Genomic DNA, 22,079 nt, shown 5'->3' on the forward strand with positions numbered 1-22,079 from the left:
CCGACCAAGCATAGGAGGGGAACCACCACCGCCACGAGCTGCTGCCGCCATCCCCGCAGGTGCAGAGCACCACCAGGACGTGGCCACCACCGCCAAGATCCAGCACAGCAGCCGCCCAGCCCGCCCCGCCTGCCGGCCAGATCCGGCCACCGCAGTGCAGGCGAGCACCACCAGCCACGCAGCCCCTCACGCCGTAGCTGCACCCCCGCGTGGCTTCCACGCCGTGGCACCATGCGCGAGTACCGCGTCCAGGCCCAAGGAACCGGCCAGCGCCGCCCCGTCGCGCATGAGGAGGAGGAGGCCCCGCCGCCGCCGCCAGCGCGGGTCGAGCTTCGCCCGGCCGCACCCCTTGGCGGCGGCGAGGGGGTGAGAGTAGGGGGCTGGCTCTAGGGGCGGCGGAGATCGAGGGCCCTCCCCGTCGCCTCGCGGGGGCGGCGCGGGCAGAATAGCTCACATCAGTAAAATGGGTTTTGCGTTCTACCCTCTCCGTAAAGAAATATAAGAGTGTTTAGATCACTATAAAGTAGTATCGTTTTCTGGCCCATCATTGCTAAGAATCACTGGCAGATAGAAGTACGCAATAATCAAGCTCCATAGAAAGCAAGTTGCATATCAGTGGCTACCGTGTGAAGCATTGCTCTACAAGAATTTCAAGAGGCAACGGTTGCCAGAGTTCAGGCTGCTGCCAGCTTCAATGAACTTCTTCAGAGCAGAAACATCAAAGTCCTGCAGAATGTAGCATCAAAGTAAGCTGAATACAGATAAATGAGTTGGCTTTCAAATTAGAGTGAAACCTTGTTGTGAACAACGAGTTCCTCCCATGGCTTGAACACAAGCACAAATGCACCCAAACTAATCTGCATGTCAGATAAAAATGTTAGGGTACATGAGCTGATAAAAATCAAAAGTACCACAAAATTAAACTCACAAAACTGACATTAAGCTTGCTAAAGCATCAAAGGTACAACTAAAAGAGCATTGGCAGTGACTGTAGTTACGAAAAATTCTAGAATGGAACCCACTGTGTCAATCTTGTTTGAAGCAAGCTGCTCTTCCTTGGGAATCCTCACCTGCTCCCTTAAAGGGGGGTTTCCTTATGTTCCATATCCTGAAATAGAACTAAAAAGTTCATTAGATTTAGTGCGCGTGGAACCTGGCAGTGTTTTATCAAAGACAGAAGATTGCATTAGGCACTTGAGCAGAAACCGATGCAATTAATCAGGTGTTGGCGCGGCAGAGTCTTTTTAGTCACGAGACCATTTAGAGAAGCTAATAGGCACATGGATAGCTCCATCAAGCTCTTGTACGTAGAAGGTGAAAAACAATGTACGTGCTTCACAGGACTTCTACCTGCCAATGAATGACTGACTGAATGTGGATCTGAAACAAAAAACATACACTATTACAAAGATAAATGGCACTGCCGTGCGCAATATAGTTCCTGAACTATTAGCATAGAGCAATGTTTTATTAGGAGACGAATCAATCAAATCATGGAAGGGCATCGTAAGAAACAATTCCTGAGATATTAACAGAGAGGCCAATGGAAGCTATAACAGATGGAGTGAAGGACCATCCCTATTCTAATACAAAACCCCAAAACACAAGGGCATTGTAATTTTAGGTTCAAATTCCAAGCCAAATACAAATAACTATTCTAAAAATGCAACTAACCAAAATGAATGGTTGTTATAGTTGCAAATTGTGGTAGAGACTAAAATACTACTAGGTGTGTTGCATCTTATAAATAAATAAGAAAAGGTATTGCACAATTCATGAACGCTTTGTAAATGGAATTTGATTTCCTTCTGCACCTTCTTTTGAGCTATGAATGGGATACCACAGCTACACATCTGGTTAGACCAAATGTTATTTTCATTTTAATTTTTGCCTAAATAATAAACATACTGCACAATTCATCAACACCAGTCTGTTTCAAACCTGAATTTGATCTCTTTATTGACTTTCAGGAGCGTTGAGACACCATCAGTGCCACCAGTGGTCATGATTGAAGTCAAAAGACAAATAAGAACGGAGTTATCTGTAAAATGGATGAAAGGTGGTACTTCACACAAGCCTAGCATGCGGGGATCACATCGGAGTAACCAACTTCATTCAGGGCGTCATACAAATAATATAGTTACTCCAAAAAATGAACGATAAATAGCATTGCATAGTGAAAATTTGCGGGGCACGATGGTTACTACAGCTCACAAGCATATAATTGCAGATAAAACTACACTGCTACTGAGACAAGCTACTGGGAAACTAAGGGAAAACATATTTCTCACTAGAAAAAAGTCTGTATATGACAAGCTCGGATAACTGATGAACTATACTGTTTTTAGAAGGTCATCAGGATTTCAATATTTTGTGCGTTCTTTCCTCCCTTTTTCTTAACTTTATGGTACAGTAACAAAGGCCCACTTTTCTTAAAGCCAAATTGTGATTCGGAGAAAATCAAAACAAGTACATACCATTTCAGGAAAATGTTTTTCCTTTTCTTCAGAAAAGACGTACTGAAGATAAGTTACAGGCATATGACAAAGGATAGGTGTTAACATGCTTGACTATTGGTGCTTACTTTCACATATGTATAAAGCAGGCAGATCACCATTGATCGACTGCTTGTACTGTTATAACGACTGAAAGCCCTGAAATTCTGATAAGCTGCATTTTCAGCATTGATTGATGCTGTGCAAATTCATACGAGGCAGGGGAGAAGAAGTGGCAGGTGCATAGGTGTGAGGCCCCCATATTGATTTTGTGTATCTATTGGTTTCCCTAACTCAGTAAAACATCATGGAAACCAAGTTTCCCTTGCTAAGAACCACTTCACAATTCCATTTGGCCAGTAAAAGCCATTAACCACATGGCTATGACAGCAAGTGTATGGGTGTATTTGTCAGTAGTTTGCAAATTACTTAAATTAGTCAGCATTTTTGGCTGGACAAACATTTTTGCGAAAATAATAATTATACTAGACTAAAAAAACGATCAGGAGGAATTTTCTTAGTTTATTTTTTATCTCTACAATATTATTTTCAATTTTCTTAGTGTATTGAAGATACAGACAGAGAAGCAGCGCCCAAAAAAGAGTGTGGTGATAAATGGGGTGTTGGTCACAAATGCCCAAAGACCATTCCTCCGTACGTCTTCCCTTAGGCCCTATGGGCGGCAGCCAAGTAGAATTAATATAGCAGTGCTTGGATCCACGGCTTCGTAGGCAATATGAGATAAAGCTGACTAAGAGAAAGAAGCGTATCATCCAGTTGTTTCCGTTCCTAGGTCTTGAACCGTAGCAGATCAAGCATTGATCTGATGGATCAAATGCTTTCGGATGAACTACTCGATCAAGGGCTTATTAAGAAAAGTAAGGAAGGGACGCTATCTACCATGTAGTGGTTACTTTTTACCTACTATCTACTCCACCAATATATCCAATACTTGGACTCCTCGAGAAAGGACTTCTCTCCTTGAAGAGACCAAACTAGTCTAGTGGCCGGATGAAAAGGATGGGACTAACTATGTTCGAAAGACTTGATAAATAACATCAGTTTTTGACTTTGGTACAACATTGTCTTACATATGAAAGCCGGTGTAGTATCCTGACAGCTCTGGTCTAAGATAGACACATAGCTTGTCGACCACAAACAAAGTCCTAGAGATAGTCTCCCTTGCATAAGGATGAGATCGAGAGACAGGGTTCTTAAATGCTATAGTCAGGAGTGATTCAAACATGCAACACCTTTTATACAATAAATATCTACACAGACAAGCTTAACACCCACTGATGATACACACCGGGATGGCTTCTTTCTGGGTCTCCCACTTGGCAGGCTCCCACCAAATCCAAAAGTAAGAAGTGGTTCAGGGGTTTCCATTTACAACGTCAGTTTCTTTGAAAATAGGGATAAGTATATTTTTCGTCCTCGAACTCTTCCGAGAGTTTAGAAATCGTCCCTCAACTCCAAACCGGATAGTTTTCGTCCCTCAACTATCAAAACCGAATAGTTTTCGTCCCTCGTGCCGCTTCGGGCGGTTTTAGTACGCGGTGAACAGTAAAATCGGAAAAAATAGCAAAAAAATTATAAAAAATCTGCAAATTTTACAGCATCGAAGATACTCTGGTGCGCAAGACCCGTGCAAAATTTCATGGTGTTTCGACATTCGAGCAGCTCACGGCAAACAAAAAACTACAAATATATACGTCGGTGAATAGTAAATTCAAAAAAATAGCAAACAAAATCAAAACAGTATGAATTTTTTTGGCATGAAAGAGGCTTGGGTGTGCAACGTGCGTGCAAATTTTCGTGGTGTTTGGGCATTGTACGAACTCGTGGGAAAAAAACAAAATTTGGCTCAAATTTAATTTTTTGAAAAAGTGCGCTATTTTTTTTTGGCTAGAGCTCCTCATATGTCATTTGATCACGAAATTTTGCACGCATCTTACGTACCTGAGCATCTTTGATGCCAAAAAGTTTCATAAATTTTTTATTTTTTTCTATTTTTTGAATTTACTGTTCACCGATGTACATATTTACAGTTTTTGTTTGCCGTGAGCTGCTCGAATGTTGGAACACCACGAAATTTTGCACGGGTCTTGCGCACCAGAGTATCTTCGATGCTGTAAAATTTCAGATTTTTTTTTTGCTATTTTTTATATTTTACTGTTCACCGAGTTACTGTTCACCACGTACTAAAACCAGCCGAAGCGGCACGAGGGACGAAAACTATCCGGTTTTGATAGTTGAGGGACGAAGACTATCCGGTTTGGAGTTGAGGGACAATTTCTAAACTCTTGGAAGAGTTTGAGGACGAAAAATATACTTATCCCTTTAAAATAATGGGACTAGAAAGTAAAACATCAGATGAGTTGGCACCCATTTGTTCACATCTTTCTGGAAAAGGAGATACCTTGCTCCTTCCCAGGCCTGCATATGAAGAATGGGGTCGACCAATCTTTCTAGCTGCATAGCGTAGGGATTCTACTCTATGGGTGGGTAAGTCTTATAAGCGAAGAGTTCACCAAGGTGATCGCTTCTCCAATTGTTCTATCTTTACTAAGACTAGATGATCCGTTGCGCTAATGGCGCAAAGGCCGAGTGTAAGCTAATTATTGTAAGAGCATGCATTAACATATTGTTATTCGAAAAGAATAGCTCATTCTATACGCAGTAAGTACATAAGATTGAAAATGATGCAATAAGTCATGTAGGAAAGGACTCTTTTGATCTGTTTAGATTGGATAGACAATCATGCAGAGGCCTTTGGATGTGCACTTAAAGGTGAAAGCATATATTTCTTCCATCAAGGTTGTTTCAAAAGCATACCACATAGCAGTCTAAGCGGCAACTAACCGATAGCTAAATGCACAGGATGGTCTTAGGGGATTACGTAAGATCCAAAAGGATGATAAACACGGAAGTCTTGATACGCATCTGTACTAATACTAAGTTATATAACAAGGGGCTCTTGCAACTTGCTTATATTGAGTAGACGATCAGGCAGAGTCCCTTGGAAGTGCATTTGAAGGCGAAAGCATATACTCGCCCTTCGTTCATGTGTGCCTAACGGAAGAAGTCGCTCCAACCTTTAGTGATGGTGGCCCTTTTGTCAACACCCTTGATAAAGCGGGTCGTGACAGCGTAGTTCCGTCTCCAATAGTGATTGGCAGTTTACCATGGTCAGCATCCATGTGTGGGAAAAGGGAACCCGTATAAAAGGGAACGCTAAAGTACTGAAAATAACAGTAAAGGTTAGTCACTATAACATTTTCTACCATGCTATTATATGAAACCGGATAGAGTAATTGCAAAGGATTACCATTCTTTTGCCTTCTGTTGCAAATGTTTCTGTCATGTGGCACACATAGTAGTTATCAGGCGTGGTGGTGCTGCAGATGATCTTTCACAGTGTACGAACATTATGGTTGTAGAGCTTAACTGTGTTGCCCCACACAATGTGGTGACTAAACTCATCTAAGTAGTGGATGCAAGGCTCACCTATGTTAAGTTGTACAAAGTTATATCTTTTAGCAATTGTTGCGAGTTGATGGAATGAGAAGAGTAATGTAGCTCTTACCACGGAGAATGTACTTTCTAGGCTTTACATGAATTTTCTTGCCTTTGAACTTTTGGATTGAGTTTGCTTAGCGTGGGCGATGGATATACTCGTATGGCTTATTGTGCTTCTGACACAGTGGTTCGTCTGTGTTGGTAGATAAGGAGATCATGGTAAGAGTTTGCAATAGCAAATAGAGGACAACATAAACAAACAGAGGGGCTAATTAGCTTGTGTGTACTCGTGAAAGGTAGAAAGATTATCTATTGTATATGGTCAGTGGGAAGCAGGGGCTAATTAGCTTGTGTGTACTCGTGAAAGGTAGAAAGATTATCTATTGTATATGGTCAGTGGGAAGCAGTAAGCAGTGCTTGTACATGTAACAGCAAATAAATCAGAGCATTAATGAATAGCAAACAGCTTGTACATGTAACAGCAAATAAATCAGAGCATTAATGAATAGCAAACAGAACACCTACTGGACCTGAAAGAAGTTTGTTTTATTACATACTTGATCAACTTGCATGCATGAGTGATAAAAAAAGACTGATCAAATAGCATGCATTAGTGAAGAAGAAGAAACATTCTTTGCGATGTACAATCAATCATAAGTATGTTTTTCAGAATTACCATGGGTAATCGGGCTGGTATCACTGGTTGTGTCTACCTCTTGTTTAACAGCTGTCATCTGGAAAGTAGTAGAATAATTAAGTTGATTTATCTGACTGGTTTTAGCTGGGATGATTAACAGTGATGCATGTGTCTTAATATGGTGAGACTTCATAGGCCATTGGTGGTAAAAGATGCTCATTATATTTCATAAATAATCCTAATCCTCAAAAAAAATTATTACTTCACGTGAGAGGTGAAGTATATCGCTCAATGCCAGAGCCACCAGCCTCGCCGTCATTGGCGGTGGGTGAAATCGATGGCATCCGATCGAACCCAGTAGGCGGCGGATCTCTCTGGCCTCATCTTCAAGGTCTGTGAAGAGCACAACGCACTCGGCGTTGCGGATGAAGATCTCATGGTGCTTGACCGTGCGAGTGCTCTTCATGGACTCGAAGATTGCCCAGTTCTCGAAGACGATATTCAGTGAGACAAAAAACTGTATTGGAATAATCAGGATGGGATAGTGCTTTTAAGCACTATATCAAGAACCAGAGCCATGGCAAAAATTATGGTGATTTCATATGTAAATAAACCTGAAAAAGTAGCAAGATGACTCAGACCGAAAAACAAATCTCTTGACAGTGCACTCTGGCAAGTGCTGCAGAAATGGATAAAACCCAGTCACAGTCTCTACTCTATACCAACGTTTCCTGTAGGCTGGGTGTAGTATACAGATTTTGGGAGCTATAGTGTCTTTCAGCATAGCATCTAAAATAATCCTTGGTGGAATGTGTACAGTATCCATTAGGAAATCCTAAGATGATCTTGTAAGTGTTAGATTATCGCTCATAAAAAAGGCTATATAAGGTTAACATGTACATGCTATTTATCTCTTATAATATCTATCTTTGCAAAGGAAAAAAATGTAGAATAAAACCAAATATCATCTATGGAATAAAAACTTTCTGGGAAATTATAGTAGATCCTAAACAAAAAGAAAATACAAAATAGAAAGGTACTTTGACATGGCCTTCCATCAGTGTATTCATTTGTCTTCTATTGATCACCCACACCTGAAATGAAAATAAAAGGATGGCTTCTCATTTTGGTCTAAAAAATTAGATCAACAAATGATAAATGAAAATTCATGTTAATAATTTTGTAACTGCAATAAATATGGCATCAGGACCAAAAGATGCTCAAATATTATCAATGCCTAAACTGTAGTAGCATGCAGATATAACATCCTTTTTGTCTCATAAACCAAAGGAAGTTCAGAATATACCATCTTAAATCGGTGTGAGCGCCTTGGCTTGCATCATCTCCTAGTTGACCTAAGCTACAAATGCAATACAGGTCAATACTCTGATTTCATTGACCCTACTTTGCACAGGTCAATACCGAAGGAACCAAATCAGTCAATAGAGATACTCTGAAGAAATGCTTACCATATTTTTACAGAGATGCAGAGGGAGAGGGAGCGGGAGAGGGTCTGAGTCTGATGGTGTAGAAGAAGCCGGAGAGGAAGACGACCATGCGGTCTGCGCCTGCCGAGAAGAGGCGATTGGTGTCGTTCATGGCGCCGCCGAAGTGGTTATCAAGGGCAGAGAGGATGGGAATCTCGGCGTCCGCGGCGTGGGGGTGCAGCGGCGGCCACCTCGTCCTCTCCACGAAAGCTTCATGTCCTCGTCCATCTCTCCAGTGTGGTGGTGCCCATGCCTCTCCTGCTGAGAGTTGAGGAGCGGCGAAAGCCTGGGTTAGGAGCAGCTATGGCAAGAGCACAACGGGGTAAGATAAACGGGGAAGGAGAAGGTCGATGTACCTCTTCAAGGAGCGAAGGAGAGGGGCTTGAGTAGCAGGCTGCACCCTTCCTGACGAAGAAAGAACGCCGGCCGGTCGACCGACGGCGCTCCTCGCACACGCATCTGCACCTGCCGCTCCTGGGTCGAGCCGGCAGGTTCAGCAGGAAAAATAGTTGAAGGATGCAATAAATGGCATCTCAAATTTTGTAGCCCACGAACAAACATACATTTAGGTAAAAAGAATTGAACACATACCTCAAAGGGAAGCATGACGAACAGTGATGTTATCATGGGAAATATGCAAAGAGCATCAGGGGTCGTTAGATCTGTAAGCCATGGAGCTCCAGCCCCTTTTAAAAATGGAACTTTCTCAACCACGTTTGATATCTAGAAGCATGACAGAAAATTGAAATGCCTGCCTGAAATTATGAATTGAATGCTTTAGGTTTGAAAGAGAAGGAAATCACAGTTCAAAACCTCTGCACGAAAATAACCCTTGCATACACCAGTACAACAATGAAATACCAACATGTGCTCAGTTTCAGGAGCCAGCCAACAAGTTAACCCAAAGCTGAAGCGATTAGCATCTTGTAGAACGATGGGCAAATATATACTAAGATATATACACGATGGTTGCTTTCTTGATACTTTCTTTTCCTCAGTTTACCTCTTGAATAATGACAGGCTATGATTTACTATTTGAAGTGAACAGGTTTTTCAGCAGGATCATGGGCAAATAAAACTAATTTCTTACATAGATCAGGCCTATTGCCCAATTAGTGCAGCCAAGTGATAAAAGTTGGAACTTGGAAGTGTAATGTTTTCCCTATAGTACATGACAGTTTTGATGATCACGGTCCTTACAGCCGTATTATACACCATTAAAACTGAAAATTACCATTCGGTTTTGTTCTGAAGAAGATTGCAGTGCAACTGTTGATTCTAAATTTTCAGAATGTCTAACAAAAGTGCCAAAAAAGTAAGATTAAGCAGTTGGCTATTTTATTCATTAAATGTCGGAGAGAGTCTGTACCTGAGATTTGGACCATGATAAATCAAGAACATCAGCGGCGTGCCCCAGGGGCGAGCAAAATGGCTTATCTCTGAACCCAAACACGCACTCGGGGTCTCGGGCACAACCAGATGATCAGAACCGACAGACTTGCTGCTGCTCTGCACCCGTGGCCTCCTCTTCTTCTCCACATATCCCTTGTCTGCACTGCTGAGCAGCGACATTGCCACCACCACGATCCATTTCCAGCAACTGCCACAAACGGGCTGCCTCCGCCACCACTCTCCTTTGAAACCGCACCTTCCCCGAGCAGCTCCCCCTTTCTCTCACCCTCGGAGACCTCCCAGACATGGATCACACGGTCCTCGCCGGCGCTCGCAAGGTACCGTCCAGCCAAGCTGAAGTTAATGCACCATACAGAGCCAGAGTGCGTGGCCAACTCCTGTGTCATGAACATGCCAGTGAGCTTCTTGCACGTCTTCCCATACTGCCGCACCTTGACCCTGTCGGCACTGCGCATGCTGCAGCCGTCGAGGCTGTCGTCGGTGGCGGAGCTGAGGCGCCATGCCTCCCTCTGAAAGGCACAAATCCATCAAGCTGTTACATTGTGAGCTTTCAAAAGTGTGTATTTTACTTGTATTTATGAGATAAATATATTAAATAATATTGCAAGCTAACAAAAAAGCAATGCATGGTAGAAACTGAGATCGGTCTGTAAATAAGGAGACATATCATGATTGGCTTTTTAATGGTGTTCATTTCCTGAACATATTTGTGAGATCTTATATTCAGTAGTGTAGTTTTAAAGTAAAAAATATCATAAGCACAATTCCAGATTATAAAAAAGTGTCCTAATTTGGATTAAGTTGATTTGGCTGACTTTACAAAATGTTAGAGCATAGGTACCATTTTTAGCAAAATAACATACCTCCAAATAGTAACTATCATGCAAGTAATATCGGGTTGATTAATCACTCTGGTGCTAATGTCATTCGAGCATAATGTATCTTCAGGTTTCTAACCAACCCTTAGGACCTAGGCAGGGTGTCATGTTAATCGCGAGCTCAGTAGCATCACAGAGAAACCTCACTCTACTAAAGCACATAATAAGGATGCTATCTAGCCGAGGTGACAGTGTTACCAATTGCCATGGCCAAGCAGGACATCGAACATATAAACCATCCTAGACTACCCGCTCATCTGGAGGCATCGCTGGCGCGCGTCGGTTTTGACCACCCGATCGGGTCAGCCGTCCTCTTTTTTTCACTTTTGTTCCTGATTCTGGAGAGGATGGCAGGTGGGGCTCGATAGACGTGGGGCCGCGGAGTCAACGTGAGTTTACTTCATATCCATTGAGACGTTGACCAAAGAGGCCCTACATATATATCATGTACCTTGCTCCTCAAAAATAACAACTCTGTCCTGAGGGGAAAACATTTAGGGATTTATTTATAGACTTCCATTTTCAGGTTTGAAACAATAATTAACACACAGGTGGCCAGTATATCTTTCTTATTTTTACCACAAGCTATTTTACTAATTCAATTTTCAACAATAACACTAACCAGAGGTACGTACAAATGAGCTAGAAATTCCTAGAGCGACCAAAATGAATAGAAACAGGAGTGGAGGTAATGGTGAAAAGCTTCCATTATTTTACGTTGCCATTGTAACCTTAAAATATTGTAACTCTGTACTCATTAGTCTGAGTCCAGTTTAGTTTGTAGCTTGAGACCAATGTGCAGGTCAGAAATAGTAGGTGGATGCTTTAAGCTTCATCTATATAATTAACATTCAATTAATCTGGTAGAAAGTGCTCATTGAGTGCTTAAGACAGATAACCGTTGCCCTGGATCATAAGCAAAGTTGCTCTTTGTAGGTGCCTATCAAATCATAAATAAATTAAGCATGAGATTTAGGTCATCTGAGTTGGTTAGAGGAAGGGCGAACTTCCTCTTTCGTATATTTGTTTATTTTGATATAGAATATACACACCTATGGGTGCAAAATCTTGGTTAGAAGAAAAAAATTGATTAGCAAAAGACAGGGGAAAAAACAGAAACCATGGCAGAAAATGGAAACCTTCGAAGAAGAGGCCAAACAACCAAAATAACTATACAGCTACCTTACAACCATTACTGAACCAGTCTGGAGTGATAAGATTCACAGTAGAACAGTTAGCATTTTTCATCATCAGGGACCTCAACTCTGACTCGGTCAAATGAATTAGGTTGCCGTGTGTTACATGTGTAATCCTTCGGTGTAAATTACTCTACATCTATACCTAATCCCTGCTTGAAGGGTCATCCACAGATCACAGCAAAGGAAATGTGTGCAGCAACTTGACAAATTTGTTTTTGCCCTTTTTTCTTGTCCATTTCAGAAATGAGAGGTCCTAAATGTGTCTGCAGCTATATTATTCATAGACGAGAGAAGTCAGGGTTGCAACATATGCACAGTGTGTCCTTTGTATCCTAGCTCTGATAATGAGGCTCACAGTTGACCCGAGATTAAAGCTCAGGCCTACCGGAAAACTGCGCAAAACGACAGTGATCAGCGACCGATGTGTGTGTGCTAACAGCAGCCCGGTGCGTGCCTAATCTCCAATATTCTGATGTCCACAGCCTGGTGCGTGCCTAATCTCCAATATTCTGATGTCCACAGCCCGGTGCGTGCCTAATCTCCAATATTCTGATGTCCACCTTGTAGCTGCAAGTTCATTTCGTCGGTCCAGTCCAGGGAGTTGTTGCTTTCAGGCTTTGCATGCCATGCAATTCCGCAAGTACAATACTGATATCTGAAAGGGATCATTCAGCTCCGTCCCCTGATCCTTTGCATCAAAAGGTTTTTGCTTTACAAAATGCACTTCTGCAATCCGAGTCATGATGCAAATCAATCTATACAATGTGCATTGGCAAAGATCAAATCAAGCAGGTGGGGTTACGGCAGCGCCACCCTCTCCTCAACTGAGACTTCGCCACAAGCCGGATGGTGGGATTACGACAGCAGGGAAGCAGAGGAGGGAGCCAGGAAGGGGATGTCAGAAATTACCTTTGCCATGAGGAGTCACAGGTCATCCTCGTCACCTATCCCGCTCCGTCACCACTGCCCAACCTCGTTCCTCTTTGCTGCAACATCATCGATCCACCCCTCCCTTGTCGCGGATCTCGGATGCGGAGCTGGGATGGGGGCTCCACCGTGGACTGGGAAGGGCTCCAGGAGCGATGTTTCGGGCGAGATGGGGAGGCAGGGAAGAGGCGGCGGCTGTCCTCTTCGCCACAAGCCGGATGGTGGGATTACGACAGCAGGGCTCCGGAGTAGGCGAAGCGGGCGGCGGGGAGGGAGAGCGGGAGCGGGAGCGGGGCGGCGGCGAGAGAGGGGAGGGGATGGAGATGGAGTGGCGGCCGGTTGAGACGAGGGAACGGGGATGGAGGAGAAAGCCCTCGCGTGGTGCGGTGCGCCCTCGCTGTTTTTCTTTCCCAAGCGCAGCGCGGTACGGTGGTTTTATCCCCTCGCGTGGTGCGGTGCGCTCGAGCCACCGTTGTGTCTAGCGACTCCTTCATCCTTTATAGGTTCAATAATTCACATTTCAACGAAGGAGGTTGATGAGACGAGTCCCCCAATACAAATCGTATCAATGCCTACAAAAAATAAAGAGATTAGACATTTATCTGATTGATTGGCCAAGCCAATCCCTATACCCAGACCGTAGAGACAAGGAATAACAGAAGTAATTATCACCCAACCCTTGCACGTGTTTTCTGCTAACCTATAAATAATAACAACTAACTAAGCACTTCAGGCACAGAAGATTCGAGAAGACTCGAGTCTCATGGATTGCAAATAGCACTAAGAGAAAAAAGCTCATAGTTCTTGAAGGAACTAAACGGTAGATTATCAAACCTTTCTTGTTTGATTTGGAAGTGCCTTTTCACCAAAGAAGTGGAATCGAGACCTCGGGCACAATTCCAGCCAGCGCAAGTAATAGTTGAAGCAGCTGCTAAGTGAAGTTTCACATGCATGGCTCCATCCTGAGTCAGTGCAAGGAAAAGGCCAAGGCAAGAGCAGTATATCCTTGGTTAGGACTCGCTTCTTATAGCCTGCCTTTCCACAATGGTAATGAAATGATTGGTTGTTTTGTTCCAAACTTTGCATTCTGGTATAGCAGCTATAAGAAGAGGTCAACTAGAGTGGCTCAGCCCAAGGCAACCATAATTAAATTCAGCGCCAGGCCTTTCGCTTATCCTCAGCCATACAATGCAACTTTCTATAGAATTTTTTTCCGGTACAAGCAATTACGAATGTTGCCCTGTGTTGAGAATAAAAAGCCATGTATGCCGATGAAAGAAAGTCAGCCATTAGTTATCTAGAGTTTAGTAAGCTGGAGCTCTTTCCCGGCCTAGAATGGTGTTGCCACTTTGAGGAATCCATTCCTACCACTTATCAAGCAAACCATGTCCTATGGTGAAAGAAAAAAAATGCACCTTTGCCTGGACCAGGATATAGAAATGTTAAACAAACCTACTATAATATGAATCCTCTTCTCGAGGATCATAATGTTAAGTTGATTTCTTACTCGAAAGTTGTTGCACGGTACTCAAAAGTGCTAAATAGATAGGCGCTTGGGCCAGGTAGAATTGAACGAAAAGAAGCAAACTACCGTTGTTTTAACTGGAATGGAGGGCGAAGACCAATCGAGAGAAGTGTCTTTTCTTGGCTATCTGGATATATTGAATCATTCCTTCCTATGACGCCTTTTCCCCGTCCATCTCCTACGCCATGCGTAGATCCTATCCTGTTGCTAGCGCTTGTGCTCAGCAACAACTCAACTAGTATGGAATGAGCGATTGACACGAGTATAAAAGGGATTGGTCTCTACCAAATTAATTCCATTTCCACTAGCTCAGGAAGCAGTTAACTAGTGGTGTGTGATGACGCGTATTCTCCTCGGGTTAGGTGCTCATTCCATACTATCTAAGTAGTTGTTGAGCTTAAGCACCAGCAACAAGACATGATCCATGTGCAGCCGAGGAGATGGATGGGAGAAAAGACGTCACATGAAGGAATGACCCAATAAATCCCAATAGCCAAGATAAGACACTTCTCTCGATCGGTCTCCACCCTCCATACCTCCTAAAACAACTGTAGTTTGCTTCTTTTCATTCACTTGTACCTGGCCCAAGCACCTATCTATTTAGTACTTTCGAGTGCCGCACAACTGCTTTCGGGTAGAAATCAAACTTGACATTATGATCCCCGAGAAGAGGATTCATATCATAGTAGGTTTGTTTTCCATTTCCAGGTCTTGATCTGGGCAAAGGTGCATTTATTTTTTCTTTCACCATAGGACAAGGTTTGCTTGATAGGTGGTACAAATTGATTCCTCACAAGTGGCAAGGCCATTCTAGGTCGGGAAAGAGCTCCGGTTGACTAAACACTAGAAAACTAATGGCTAACTTTCCCTCACCTTGGCATACATGCCTTTTTCTTCATAACACAGGGAAACATTCTTAATCACCTGTACGAAACAAACTTTTATAGAAAGTTGCATCGTCTGGCTGAGGATGCGAGAAAAGCATGACACTGGATTTAAGCATGATTGTCTTGGGCTAGGCCACTCTAGTTGACCTCTTTCTTATAGCTGCTATCTAGCAAGCACGAACACGACAGGAATTGCCGATCTGTCGTTCTGATACGGCGGGATACGGGGACACAGCAGGATACGACATGACACACTTATCCCTAGTATCCCCTGATTTTTTATTAAAAAAAGAAAACAATGCTGGGATACATATGTGAGATGGTTGGGATACGATCTGGCCCAAAAACTGCCTTGGCCCAAAACGAAACCCTATTTTTTGCAGGCCACACACACCTTTCCACACAAAAATGAGGTGCTCCCAGGTCAGAGCCTTTCTTGGATCAAAGCCGCGACCTCCTAGATCGACACCATCATCGCCTGGACTTGCACCGGCGACGCGTGTAACACCCTATACTTTCCCTTCTAGAAAATCCCTTTCTTCTTTTGCATCGTGTCTTTTTCTTTTGGTGTTCTTGCTTTTTATTTGCACTCTTGTGTTTAATTTAGAGTATTGACTTGCCTAGCTACTTGGAATTAGGATTTTGCCTCCCAAAACCCTAACTGCCCCCTCTGCTAACAGAAACCCCAGGACCCCAATTGAACTGCAACACCCTTATTCCTTGTACATAAAATCCCCAAAATATTTGCAAAGCCTCTCCTACAAATATATTCACCATTTCCATCTTAAACCACCCACACCCAAGTCAAGTTTTGACCATAGTATCCCTCCTAAGTTTTTGCCAGATCTATTAGGTTGCAAAGCAAGTGCATTATAGCTTCATACTTTGAAGCTCATATTTTGTATACACCACCATACACTCATATTTTACATGACCACCAAATTTGAGCCACATCCAACACCCATTGCTTCCTCCACAATTTTCCCAAAGGTTGCATCCACCTAGGCATGTTGTGAAGGAAGTATATTTTTCATCCACCCACTTGATCCAAAAAAAATCATGATTCTAAAATATGACAAATTATCCATGCCACCAAAAATATAGCACATGACACCACTCCATATAACCCTGGTGAATTTCCAAAGATATGGACCAGAGAGCCTAGTACTACATGAAGTGCCCTTTTCCCTCAGTCATTTCATCTCAAAATTTGCATGCATGATTTACATCATGTAGGACCCCACTACTTCAAAATTTGGCTTTATCAGCTTCACCATTTGAGCACAACAAGCTCTCCAAGTTTCTGTACATACTGTCAAGTTGTACATGAAGTACCATTTAGGATCATCCACTTGCCACCAAAATTTACAAGCATGTGCATCGCCATATTAGATCACCCTACAGTGAAAATTAGCCCAAGTGGTCAAGCAATTTCACCACAGAAAGATCATCACGTTTCTGTACACAATTTCTGGTTGTACAGGAAGTGCCACATAGATGCATCCATATGTCCTCATATTTTGCATAAACATCCACCATCATACCAACAACTGCCACAACAAAAATGAGCATGTTTTGCAAAGCCAATTTCAAATGGCAGATCGCAAACACCTACTGACAGAAACAAAAGATGGATGCTCAACTCACAACTAAACCTCACTAGACCAAACCCAGCATACTAACACACTAAAACCACTATGTACTACACTCTGGACATGGTTGTTTACGCGGGAACGCGCCAGAGCATGCCATGCCCGTGGTGATCACCCCCAGAGCGTGCCATCTGCGCGCTCTACTGTTCATCCTATAAATACCGATCTATTTCTCGTTGATACCAGTGTAAAAGGGAAACGCTTAAAAAATCGGTCAAAAACGTCCTGGATTGGATTGGCGATGTGGGACTGAAGCATTGGTCTTACCTGAATTGAAGCCGCCGGCGTGTCCACTAGCTCCGCCCTGCGTCCCGCTTGCGCCCGTCACCACTTCACTCGTCCCCATATCTGCCGCCGGCGTGGGGAAAGACGGAGACTCGCCGGGGCGCGACCCCAATGCTCCTCCTCTCACCGACGGCTGTCGCCGCCTCCCTCGCCACTGACCTCGAACTAATCCTACACTCCGGGCCTGATGGCGACATTCCGGCGCCGGAAGACGAGGGCTGCCGCATTTTCCATGGGAGGGATGCAGCGGAGGAGGCTGCACTCCGGCCGGCTGCGGATGGGATGGATTCGTGGCGGAGGAGACGGAGTTCAGATCGAGGCAGTCATACCGGGGAGCTCGTATTTGCCGTATTTTGCGGCAAATAGTTGGAGCGACGCACATAGTTGCCTCAACTGGGCCGGCCCATCAGTAGACGACGCGCGCTTCTCTTAAACATAGTTGCCTCAACTGGGCCGGCCCATCAGTAGACGACGCGCGCTTCTCTTAAAGAAGATGTAAAAATAAAAAGAGGGCGCGCAAGGATTCGAGCACAGGACCTCGCAGAGCTGGTGAGTGCGGCAAACCACTCGACTAGACGTGTCTATCTGACTGAATATAGCGCGAATTTTATAAGAACTCAAAGCCGCGTGCACATATGTAAACATTTTCAGGAAAAATCAAAACATTTCCTAAAAAAAATGCGATTTTTGAAAGGAGAAAGCCGCGTGCACATATGAAACTCCAGAACAAAACACTTTTTTAATTATGATTAATTTTTGATAAACACAAAAAAGTTTTTCGAAAATCTGAAGAAGTATTTTAATAGTGATTTTTCAAAAGCATGAATATTTTTGAAAGGAGAACAAATTTTGAATTGTGAACAATTTTTTTTGTAAACATGAACATTTTTAGAATTTTCGAACAAAATTTTGAAATGGGAGCAATTTTTAAAATAATGAACAAATTGTGAATTTTTAGAACAAATTGTAAAATGGAGAACAATTTTGAAAATCCCAAACAAATTTGAAATGTGAACAATTTTTTAATACGTGAACAAAAATTTGAAAAATAAGAATATTTTCTGAAATTTGTGAACAATTTTTGAAAACAGGCATTTTTTGAAATCCATGCCATTATTTTCAAATTTCTCAAAAAATGAACAGAAATTATTCAAACAATTTTTGAATAAACAGGAATATTTTCTGAAAATTCGGAACAAAAATTTTGAAACCAGAAACATTTTTTGAATTTATGAACAAATTTTGTAAGATGGGAACATTTTTTGAATTTGTGAACAAAATCTGAAAAACAGGATTTTTTTTGAAATTCTGATTCTTTTTAAAATAAACATGAAAAGAAAAAAGAAACAGAAAAAAGGAAAAAGAAAAAAGAAAAAACAGGAAAAAAAGGCTGAAAACATCATAGAAGGTTCCCAAAACCACGCATTTGCTGACGGACTTGGCGCTCCTACCACTACACTAGCATAGCTTGTTGTGTTTTGTGCGGAAACAACTCTATTTGACCCATGTTTAAGCCCCAGTACAAATTATTTTGAAAAAAAGGAAGGACAATTTGACCAAGAATTCATGAATTTTAAAAAAAGTTCGTCGATTTTGACAAAAGGTCACGGATTTCAAAGAAATGTTCAGAAAATAAATCATCATTTTTTCAAAAAAGTTCACGAATTTGAAAAAATTTCACCGGATTTTGATAAAAGAAAAAGTTCACGAATTTGAAAAAAGTTCACCTGATTTTGGTAAAAGAAAAGGTTCACGGATTTAAAAAAAGTTCACCGGATTTTGAAAAAGTTCATCGATTTTGATAAAAGAAGTTCACGGATTTGACAAAAGTTAATCTATTTTGATAATAAAAAAAGTTCATGGATTTAAAAAAGTTAATAGATTTTGATAAAAAAAGTTCACAAATTTCAAAAAGTTCATGAAAATTGAAAAATGTTAATCGATTATAAAAAATAGTTCATCAATTTTCAAAAAGTTCATCGATTTAGAAAGAAAGTCGATTGATTCTTGAAAAAGATCATCGATTTTGAAAAAAATTCACAAAGTCTGGAAAAAGTTCATCAATTTTGAAAAAAGGGTCATCAATTCTAAAAAAAAAGTACATCAATTTTCAAAAACAGTTAGTCATTTGACAAAAAAGTTCAAAAATCTGAAAAAGTTCATTGATTTTAAAAAAAATGTTCGTTCAATTTGAAAAAGGTTCATTCAATTTAAAAAAAAGAAACAAAAACTTTCCAATAAAAAGAGGAACACGAAAAAAGAAAAAGGGAAAAAGAGGAAAGAAGAAAAGTGGTCAAAAGATGAAAAATGAACAAATCACGTGTTGTTAGTGGGGTGGTTAGCGTAGCTTATGTTAGAGCAGCAGATCGCGGGTTCGAAACTCACCGGGCGCACTGTTTTTTGCCATTAGAAACAGAAAGAAAAAACGAAGATGGGCCGGCCCAGCGCAGAGGGAAGGGTGTGCGCCCGTTTGCGAAATGTGAAGAAAGGGGCGCTTAAGGCGCCGAATAGGAACCAGCCGAAGCGTCGACAGCTTGCCGCAACGAGCGGCAAGTAGGATTTTCCGTCATACCGAGTCCATCATCTCGTTATATACAGTCGCGGGTCGATGGATGTGGCCCACAAAAAGTACAGCCCAGGCCCTCTCGATGACGGCCCAGGTAAACTGACCACTCAATCGCGGCCGGAGGGGGCGGGAAGTTCGGGCTGGTGGCGCGAGCGGCGGGGCGGCGTCGTGGACTCGTGGGTGGTGGGGCGGGTGGGCAACGACGCGCACCTCCACGACGACGCCGTTCCTCGACTCCCGCGTCGACGCGCTCGATTCCGACGGGATGTCGTACATGCGACGCGCGGTTGGTCAAGAACGTGCCGGGGGTGAAGAAGCTCGTTACCCTCTCCCGAGCCGGCTGCACATGAACTTCGCCCAGCTCCTCCTCTCATGCCTCGCCGGCGACCACCTCCTTCCGGCCGCGCACGACCGAGTCATCTCCACCGAGGCTCTCCCGGGCGGCCGGGCCTCTTCCTCACCAACCTCATTCTCCGTGGCTACTCCAATCAAGCTGGTCCGCCTTGACGACCGCCACCTGTTCGACCGAATGCCACGGTGGAACCTCGTCTCCTGGGGCTCTGCCATCTCCATGTATGCGCAGAACGGCCGTGAGGAAGACGCCTCCGCCCTCTTAATGGCCTTCGGGAGGGCCAGGGGCAGAATGAGTTCCTACTCGCCACTGCCCTGAGGGCCTGCGCACATTCGAGGGCGGTCTGTCTTGGCGAGCAGGTGCAGGTTGCCTCAACGCGAATGCCTAGTACTCAAGTCAATCTGGTACACTACTAATTCTGGGAAGATGGCACTTTGCTATAGTAATCCTGAACTATTTCATTGAGACTGTTAGTGTTACTTGCGGCATTTTGCCAATGACTATCTGGCTGGTAAGTGGTAACTAAAGACCACGGTTGAGAAGGGATGAATGATCAGATCAAACAAAAAAACAAAATGGGCATGAGACATCATATTGGCCTTGGTAATGCTTGTCTATGTCGAATACCGTAGACTACTCTGCCATAAGTACTTGCCATTCCTTCTGTTACTGGTTTCGTGATTTGCAATTCTGAACACGTGAAGATTAACCGATCTTACGTAAAAAAAAAAAGCTTAACAAATCTGTAAACCAAGTCAACTGTACACAATAAAATTAGAGTACCTCCTCAATCAGGATTGTATTTAGTGTTGCTTATTTGATGTGATTCAGTATTTGGGTTTATTGATTGATAATTGTCTAACTATGGTTCGTGTCTTATTAGGTTCTGATCAGCAAACTTGCCTAGTTCATTTGCAGCATCTATGCTTTTGTATCGATCATCTTGTTTTTTAAATGCCTCTTTCTTTTCTTACATATGGATAAAATTTGTACCTCTTGTGTTTAGTTGGTTAACTGGAAGCAATGAAAAAGATTTAATGCACAAGTACTCAATTTTGGATGGAATAACCCAATTATAAGTACATATGCACATATAATTTTAGTTAATAAGTACAGGCCATCTTATCAAAAGTTATTACATTTTGCTAGGATTGACTTCAAGATGACCACTTTCCTTTTTAGACTTTGTGTCTTTTGTTCTAGTTGTGCTAAAATGGCTTCAACTTTGCTGTCGAGCAATCAGTAATTGGTGAGTGTTCGATAAATTCGAATTAATACAGTGTAGATAAAGATTGTCAACGTGGTATTTCTATTCATTTACTGCCTTCAAAAGCTGTTTAAGTGAGATCAAGATAATATGTACGAAAGAGGTTGGATTACGTATCCCGTGGCTACCAACTTCCTGTAGTTTTTTCAAACTTTTCTGTACATTTTGAACCCATAAATTGAACTTGGAAAAAATAGCAAATTTCAGTTTTAATTTTTAACTGAAATAATACCGTATTGTTCTTATGCTTGATTTGCTGGAATGTCTTCAATCTTTCGGCATTGTTTGATTTTTTTTCACTTTTTAGAACTTTGAGCATTTCAATGGCATAACGGCGGTATTTTCTAGGTATCGGCGGCATGTACCACAAGGTATCAGGGTGGATTTTTGCCATCGGTCGCAGATGCAGCGGCAACCACATCCTATCCCGAGTTCCTGATTTTTGCTTTGGTCGGCTTAACACGAGGTAAGTTCTTCTAAGGGACCTTTACCTCCGAGGTTTGGAATCAGCAAGTTATTTATGAAATGTTTGTTTCATGTGATAGAGATATTGGATTCATGTTTTTCTAACCTTAATTAGCCACCTCGTGGGTCTGCAATGTACAGTCCGACCCCTGGGTTCATCATCATAAACGAGCAATCTGGTGTACTTCGCATTTTTTCATTGAAAATTAGAGATGAGATGTTGAAGTTTCATCGATTTTCCTATAATGGATGCTAGGATTAAGAGTGAATTCCGGCTTTTACCCCCTATTTTGACATTTTTGACACTAATTACCCCATTTAGCGGGATTTCATCTGTTTTACCCCATTTAGCAAAAGTGTTGCCACAATTTACCCTGTTTTAAATTTTTTGTGCGTTCTGACCGGCTGCCACGTCGATAGTTGTTCCCGCCTATTTTCCTCCCTACTCAACTCGTTTCCGGTTTGAAGTATTCTAATGGGACGACTATACTTGATCACCATGGCATATTACCATTGAATAAA

At 42.4% G+C, this 22,079-nt stretch overlaps 1 protein-coding gene and 1 long non-coding RNA gene across 19 annotated transcripts; both read right to left on the reverse strand.

Annotated features, from left to right (window-relative positions):
* Positions 1 to 550: 550 nt before the first annotated feature.
* Positions 551 to 1,354, reverse strand: LOC141042514 (uncharacterized). 2 transcript variants are annotated; one of them, XR_012205614.1, is made up of 4 exons: positions 1,207 to 1,354; positions 1,023 to 1,108; positions 795 to 857; positions 551 to 726 (listed from the first exon to the last, which is right to left on the reverse strand). It is a non-coding gene; the product is annotated as an uncharacterized lncRNA (long non-coding RNA). The 2 variants fall into 2 exon arrangements; XR_012205615.1 differs by having other exon boundaries at positions 1,195 to 1,353.
* Positions 1,355 to 5,277: 3,923 nt separating this feature from the next.
* LOC109756760 (uncharacterized) lies at positions 5,278 to 12,972 on the reverse strand. 17 transcript variants are annotated; one of them, XM_073511130.1, is made up of 11 exons: positions 12,541 to 12,972; positions 9,511 to 10,063; positions 8,733 to 8,827; positions 8,498 to 8,615; positions 8,124 to 8,399; positions 7,961 to 8,009; positions 7,695 to 7,748; positions 6,694 to 6,751; positions 6,085 to 6,210; positions 5,827 to 6,005; positions 5,278 to 5,740 (listed from the first exon to the last, which is right to left on the reverse strand). In XM_073511130.1, the coding sequence occupies exons 1-2, from the start codon at positions 12,547 to 12,549 to the stop codon at positions 9,575 to 9,577; spliced, it is 498 nt and encodes a 165-aa protein (XP_073367231.1). In that variant the 5' UTR covers positions 12,550 to 12,972; the 3' UTR covers positions 5,278 to 5,740; positions 5,827 to 6,005; positions 6,085 to 6,210; positions 6,694 to 6,751; positions 7,695 to 7,748; positions 7,961 to 8,009; positions 8,124 to 8,399; positions 8,498 to 8,615; positions 8,733 to 8,827; positions 9,511 to 9,574. The 17 variants fall into 17 exon arrangements, with proteins under 17 accessions (XP_073367231.1, XP_073367227.1, XP_073367225.1 ...); XM_073511126.1 differs by having other exon boundaries at positions 7,961 to 8,014; positions 8,124 to 8,402; XM_073511124.1 differs by having other exon boundaries at positions 7,961 to 8,014; positions 8,124 to 8,402; positions 8,733 to 8,864.
* Between the last annotated feature and the right edge of the window lie 9,107 nt (positions 12,973 to 22,079).

The sequence above is a fragment of the Aegilops tauschii genome, chromosome 3 (genome assembly GCF_002575655.3).
Source record: "Aegilops tauschii subsp. strangulata cultivar AL8/78 chromosome 3, Aet v6.0, whole genome shotgun sequence".
Taxonomy (NCBI): Eukaryota; Viridiplantae; Streptophyta; class Magnoliopsida; order Poales; family Poaceae; genus Aegilops; species Aegilops tauschii.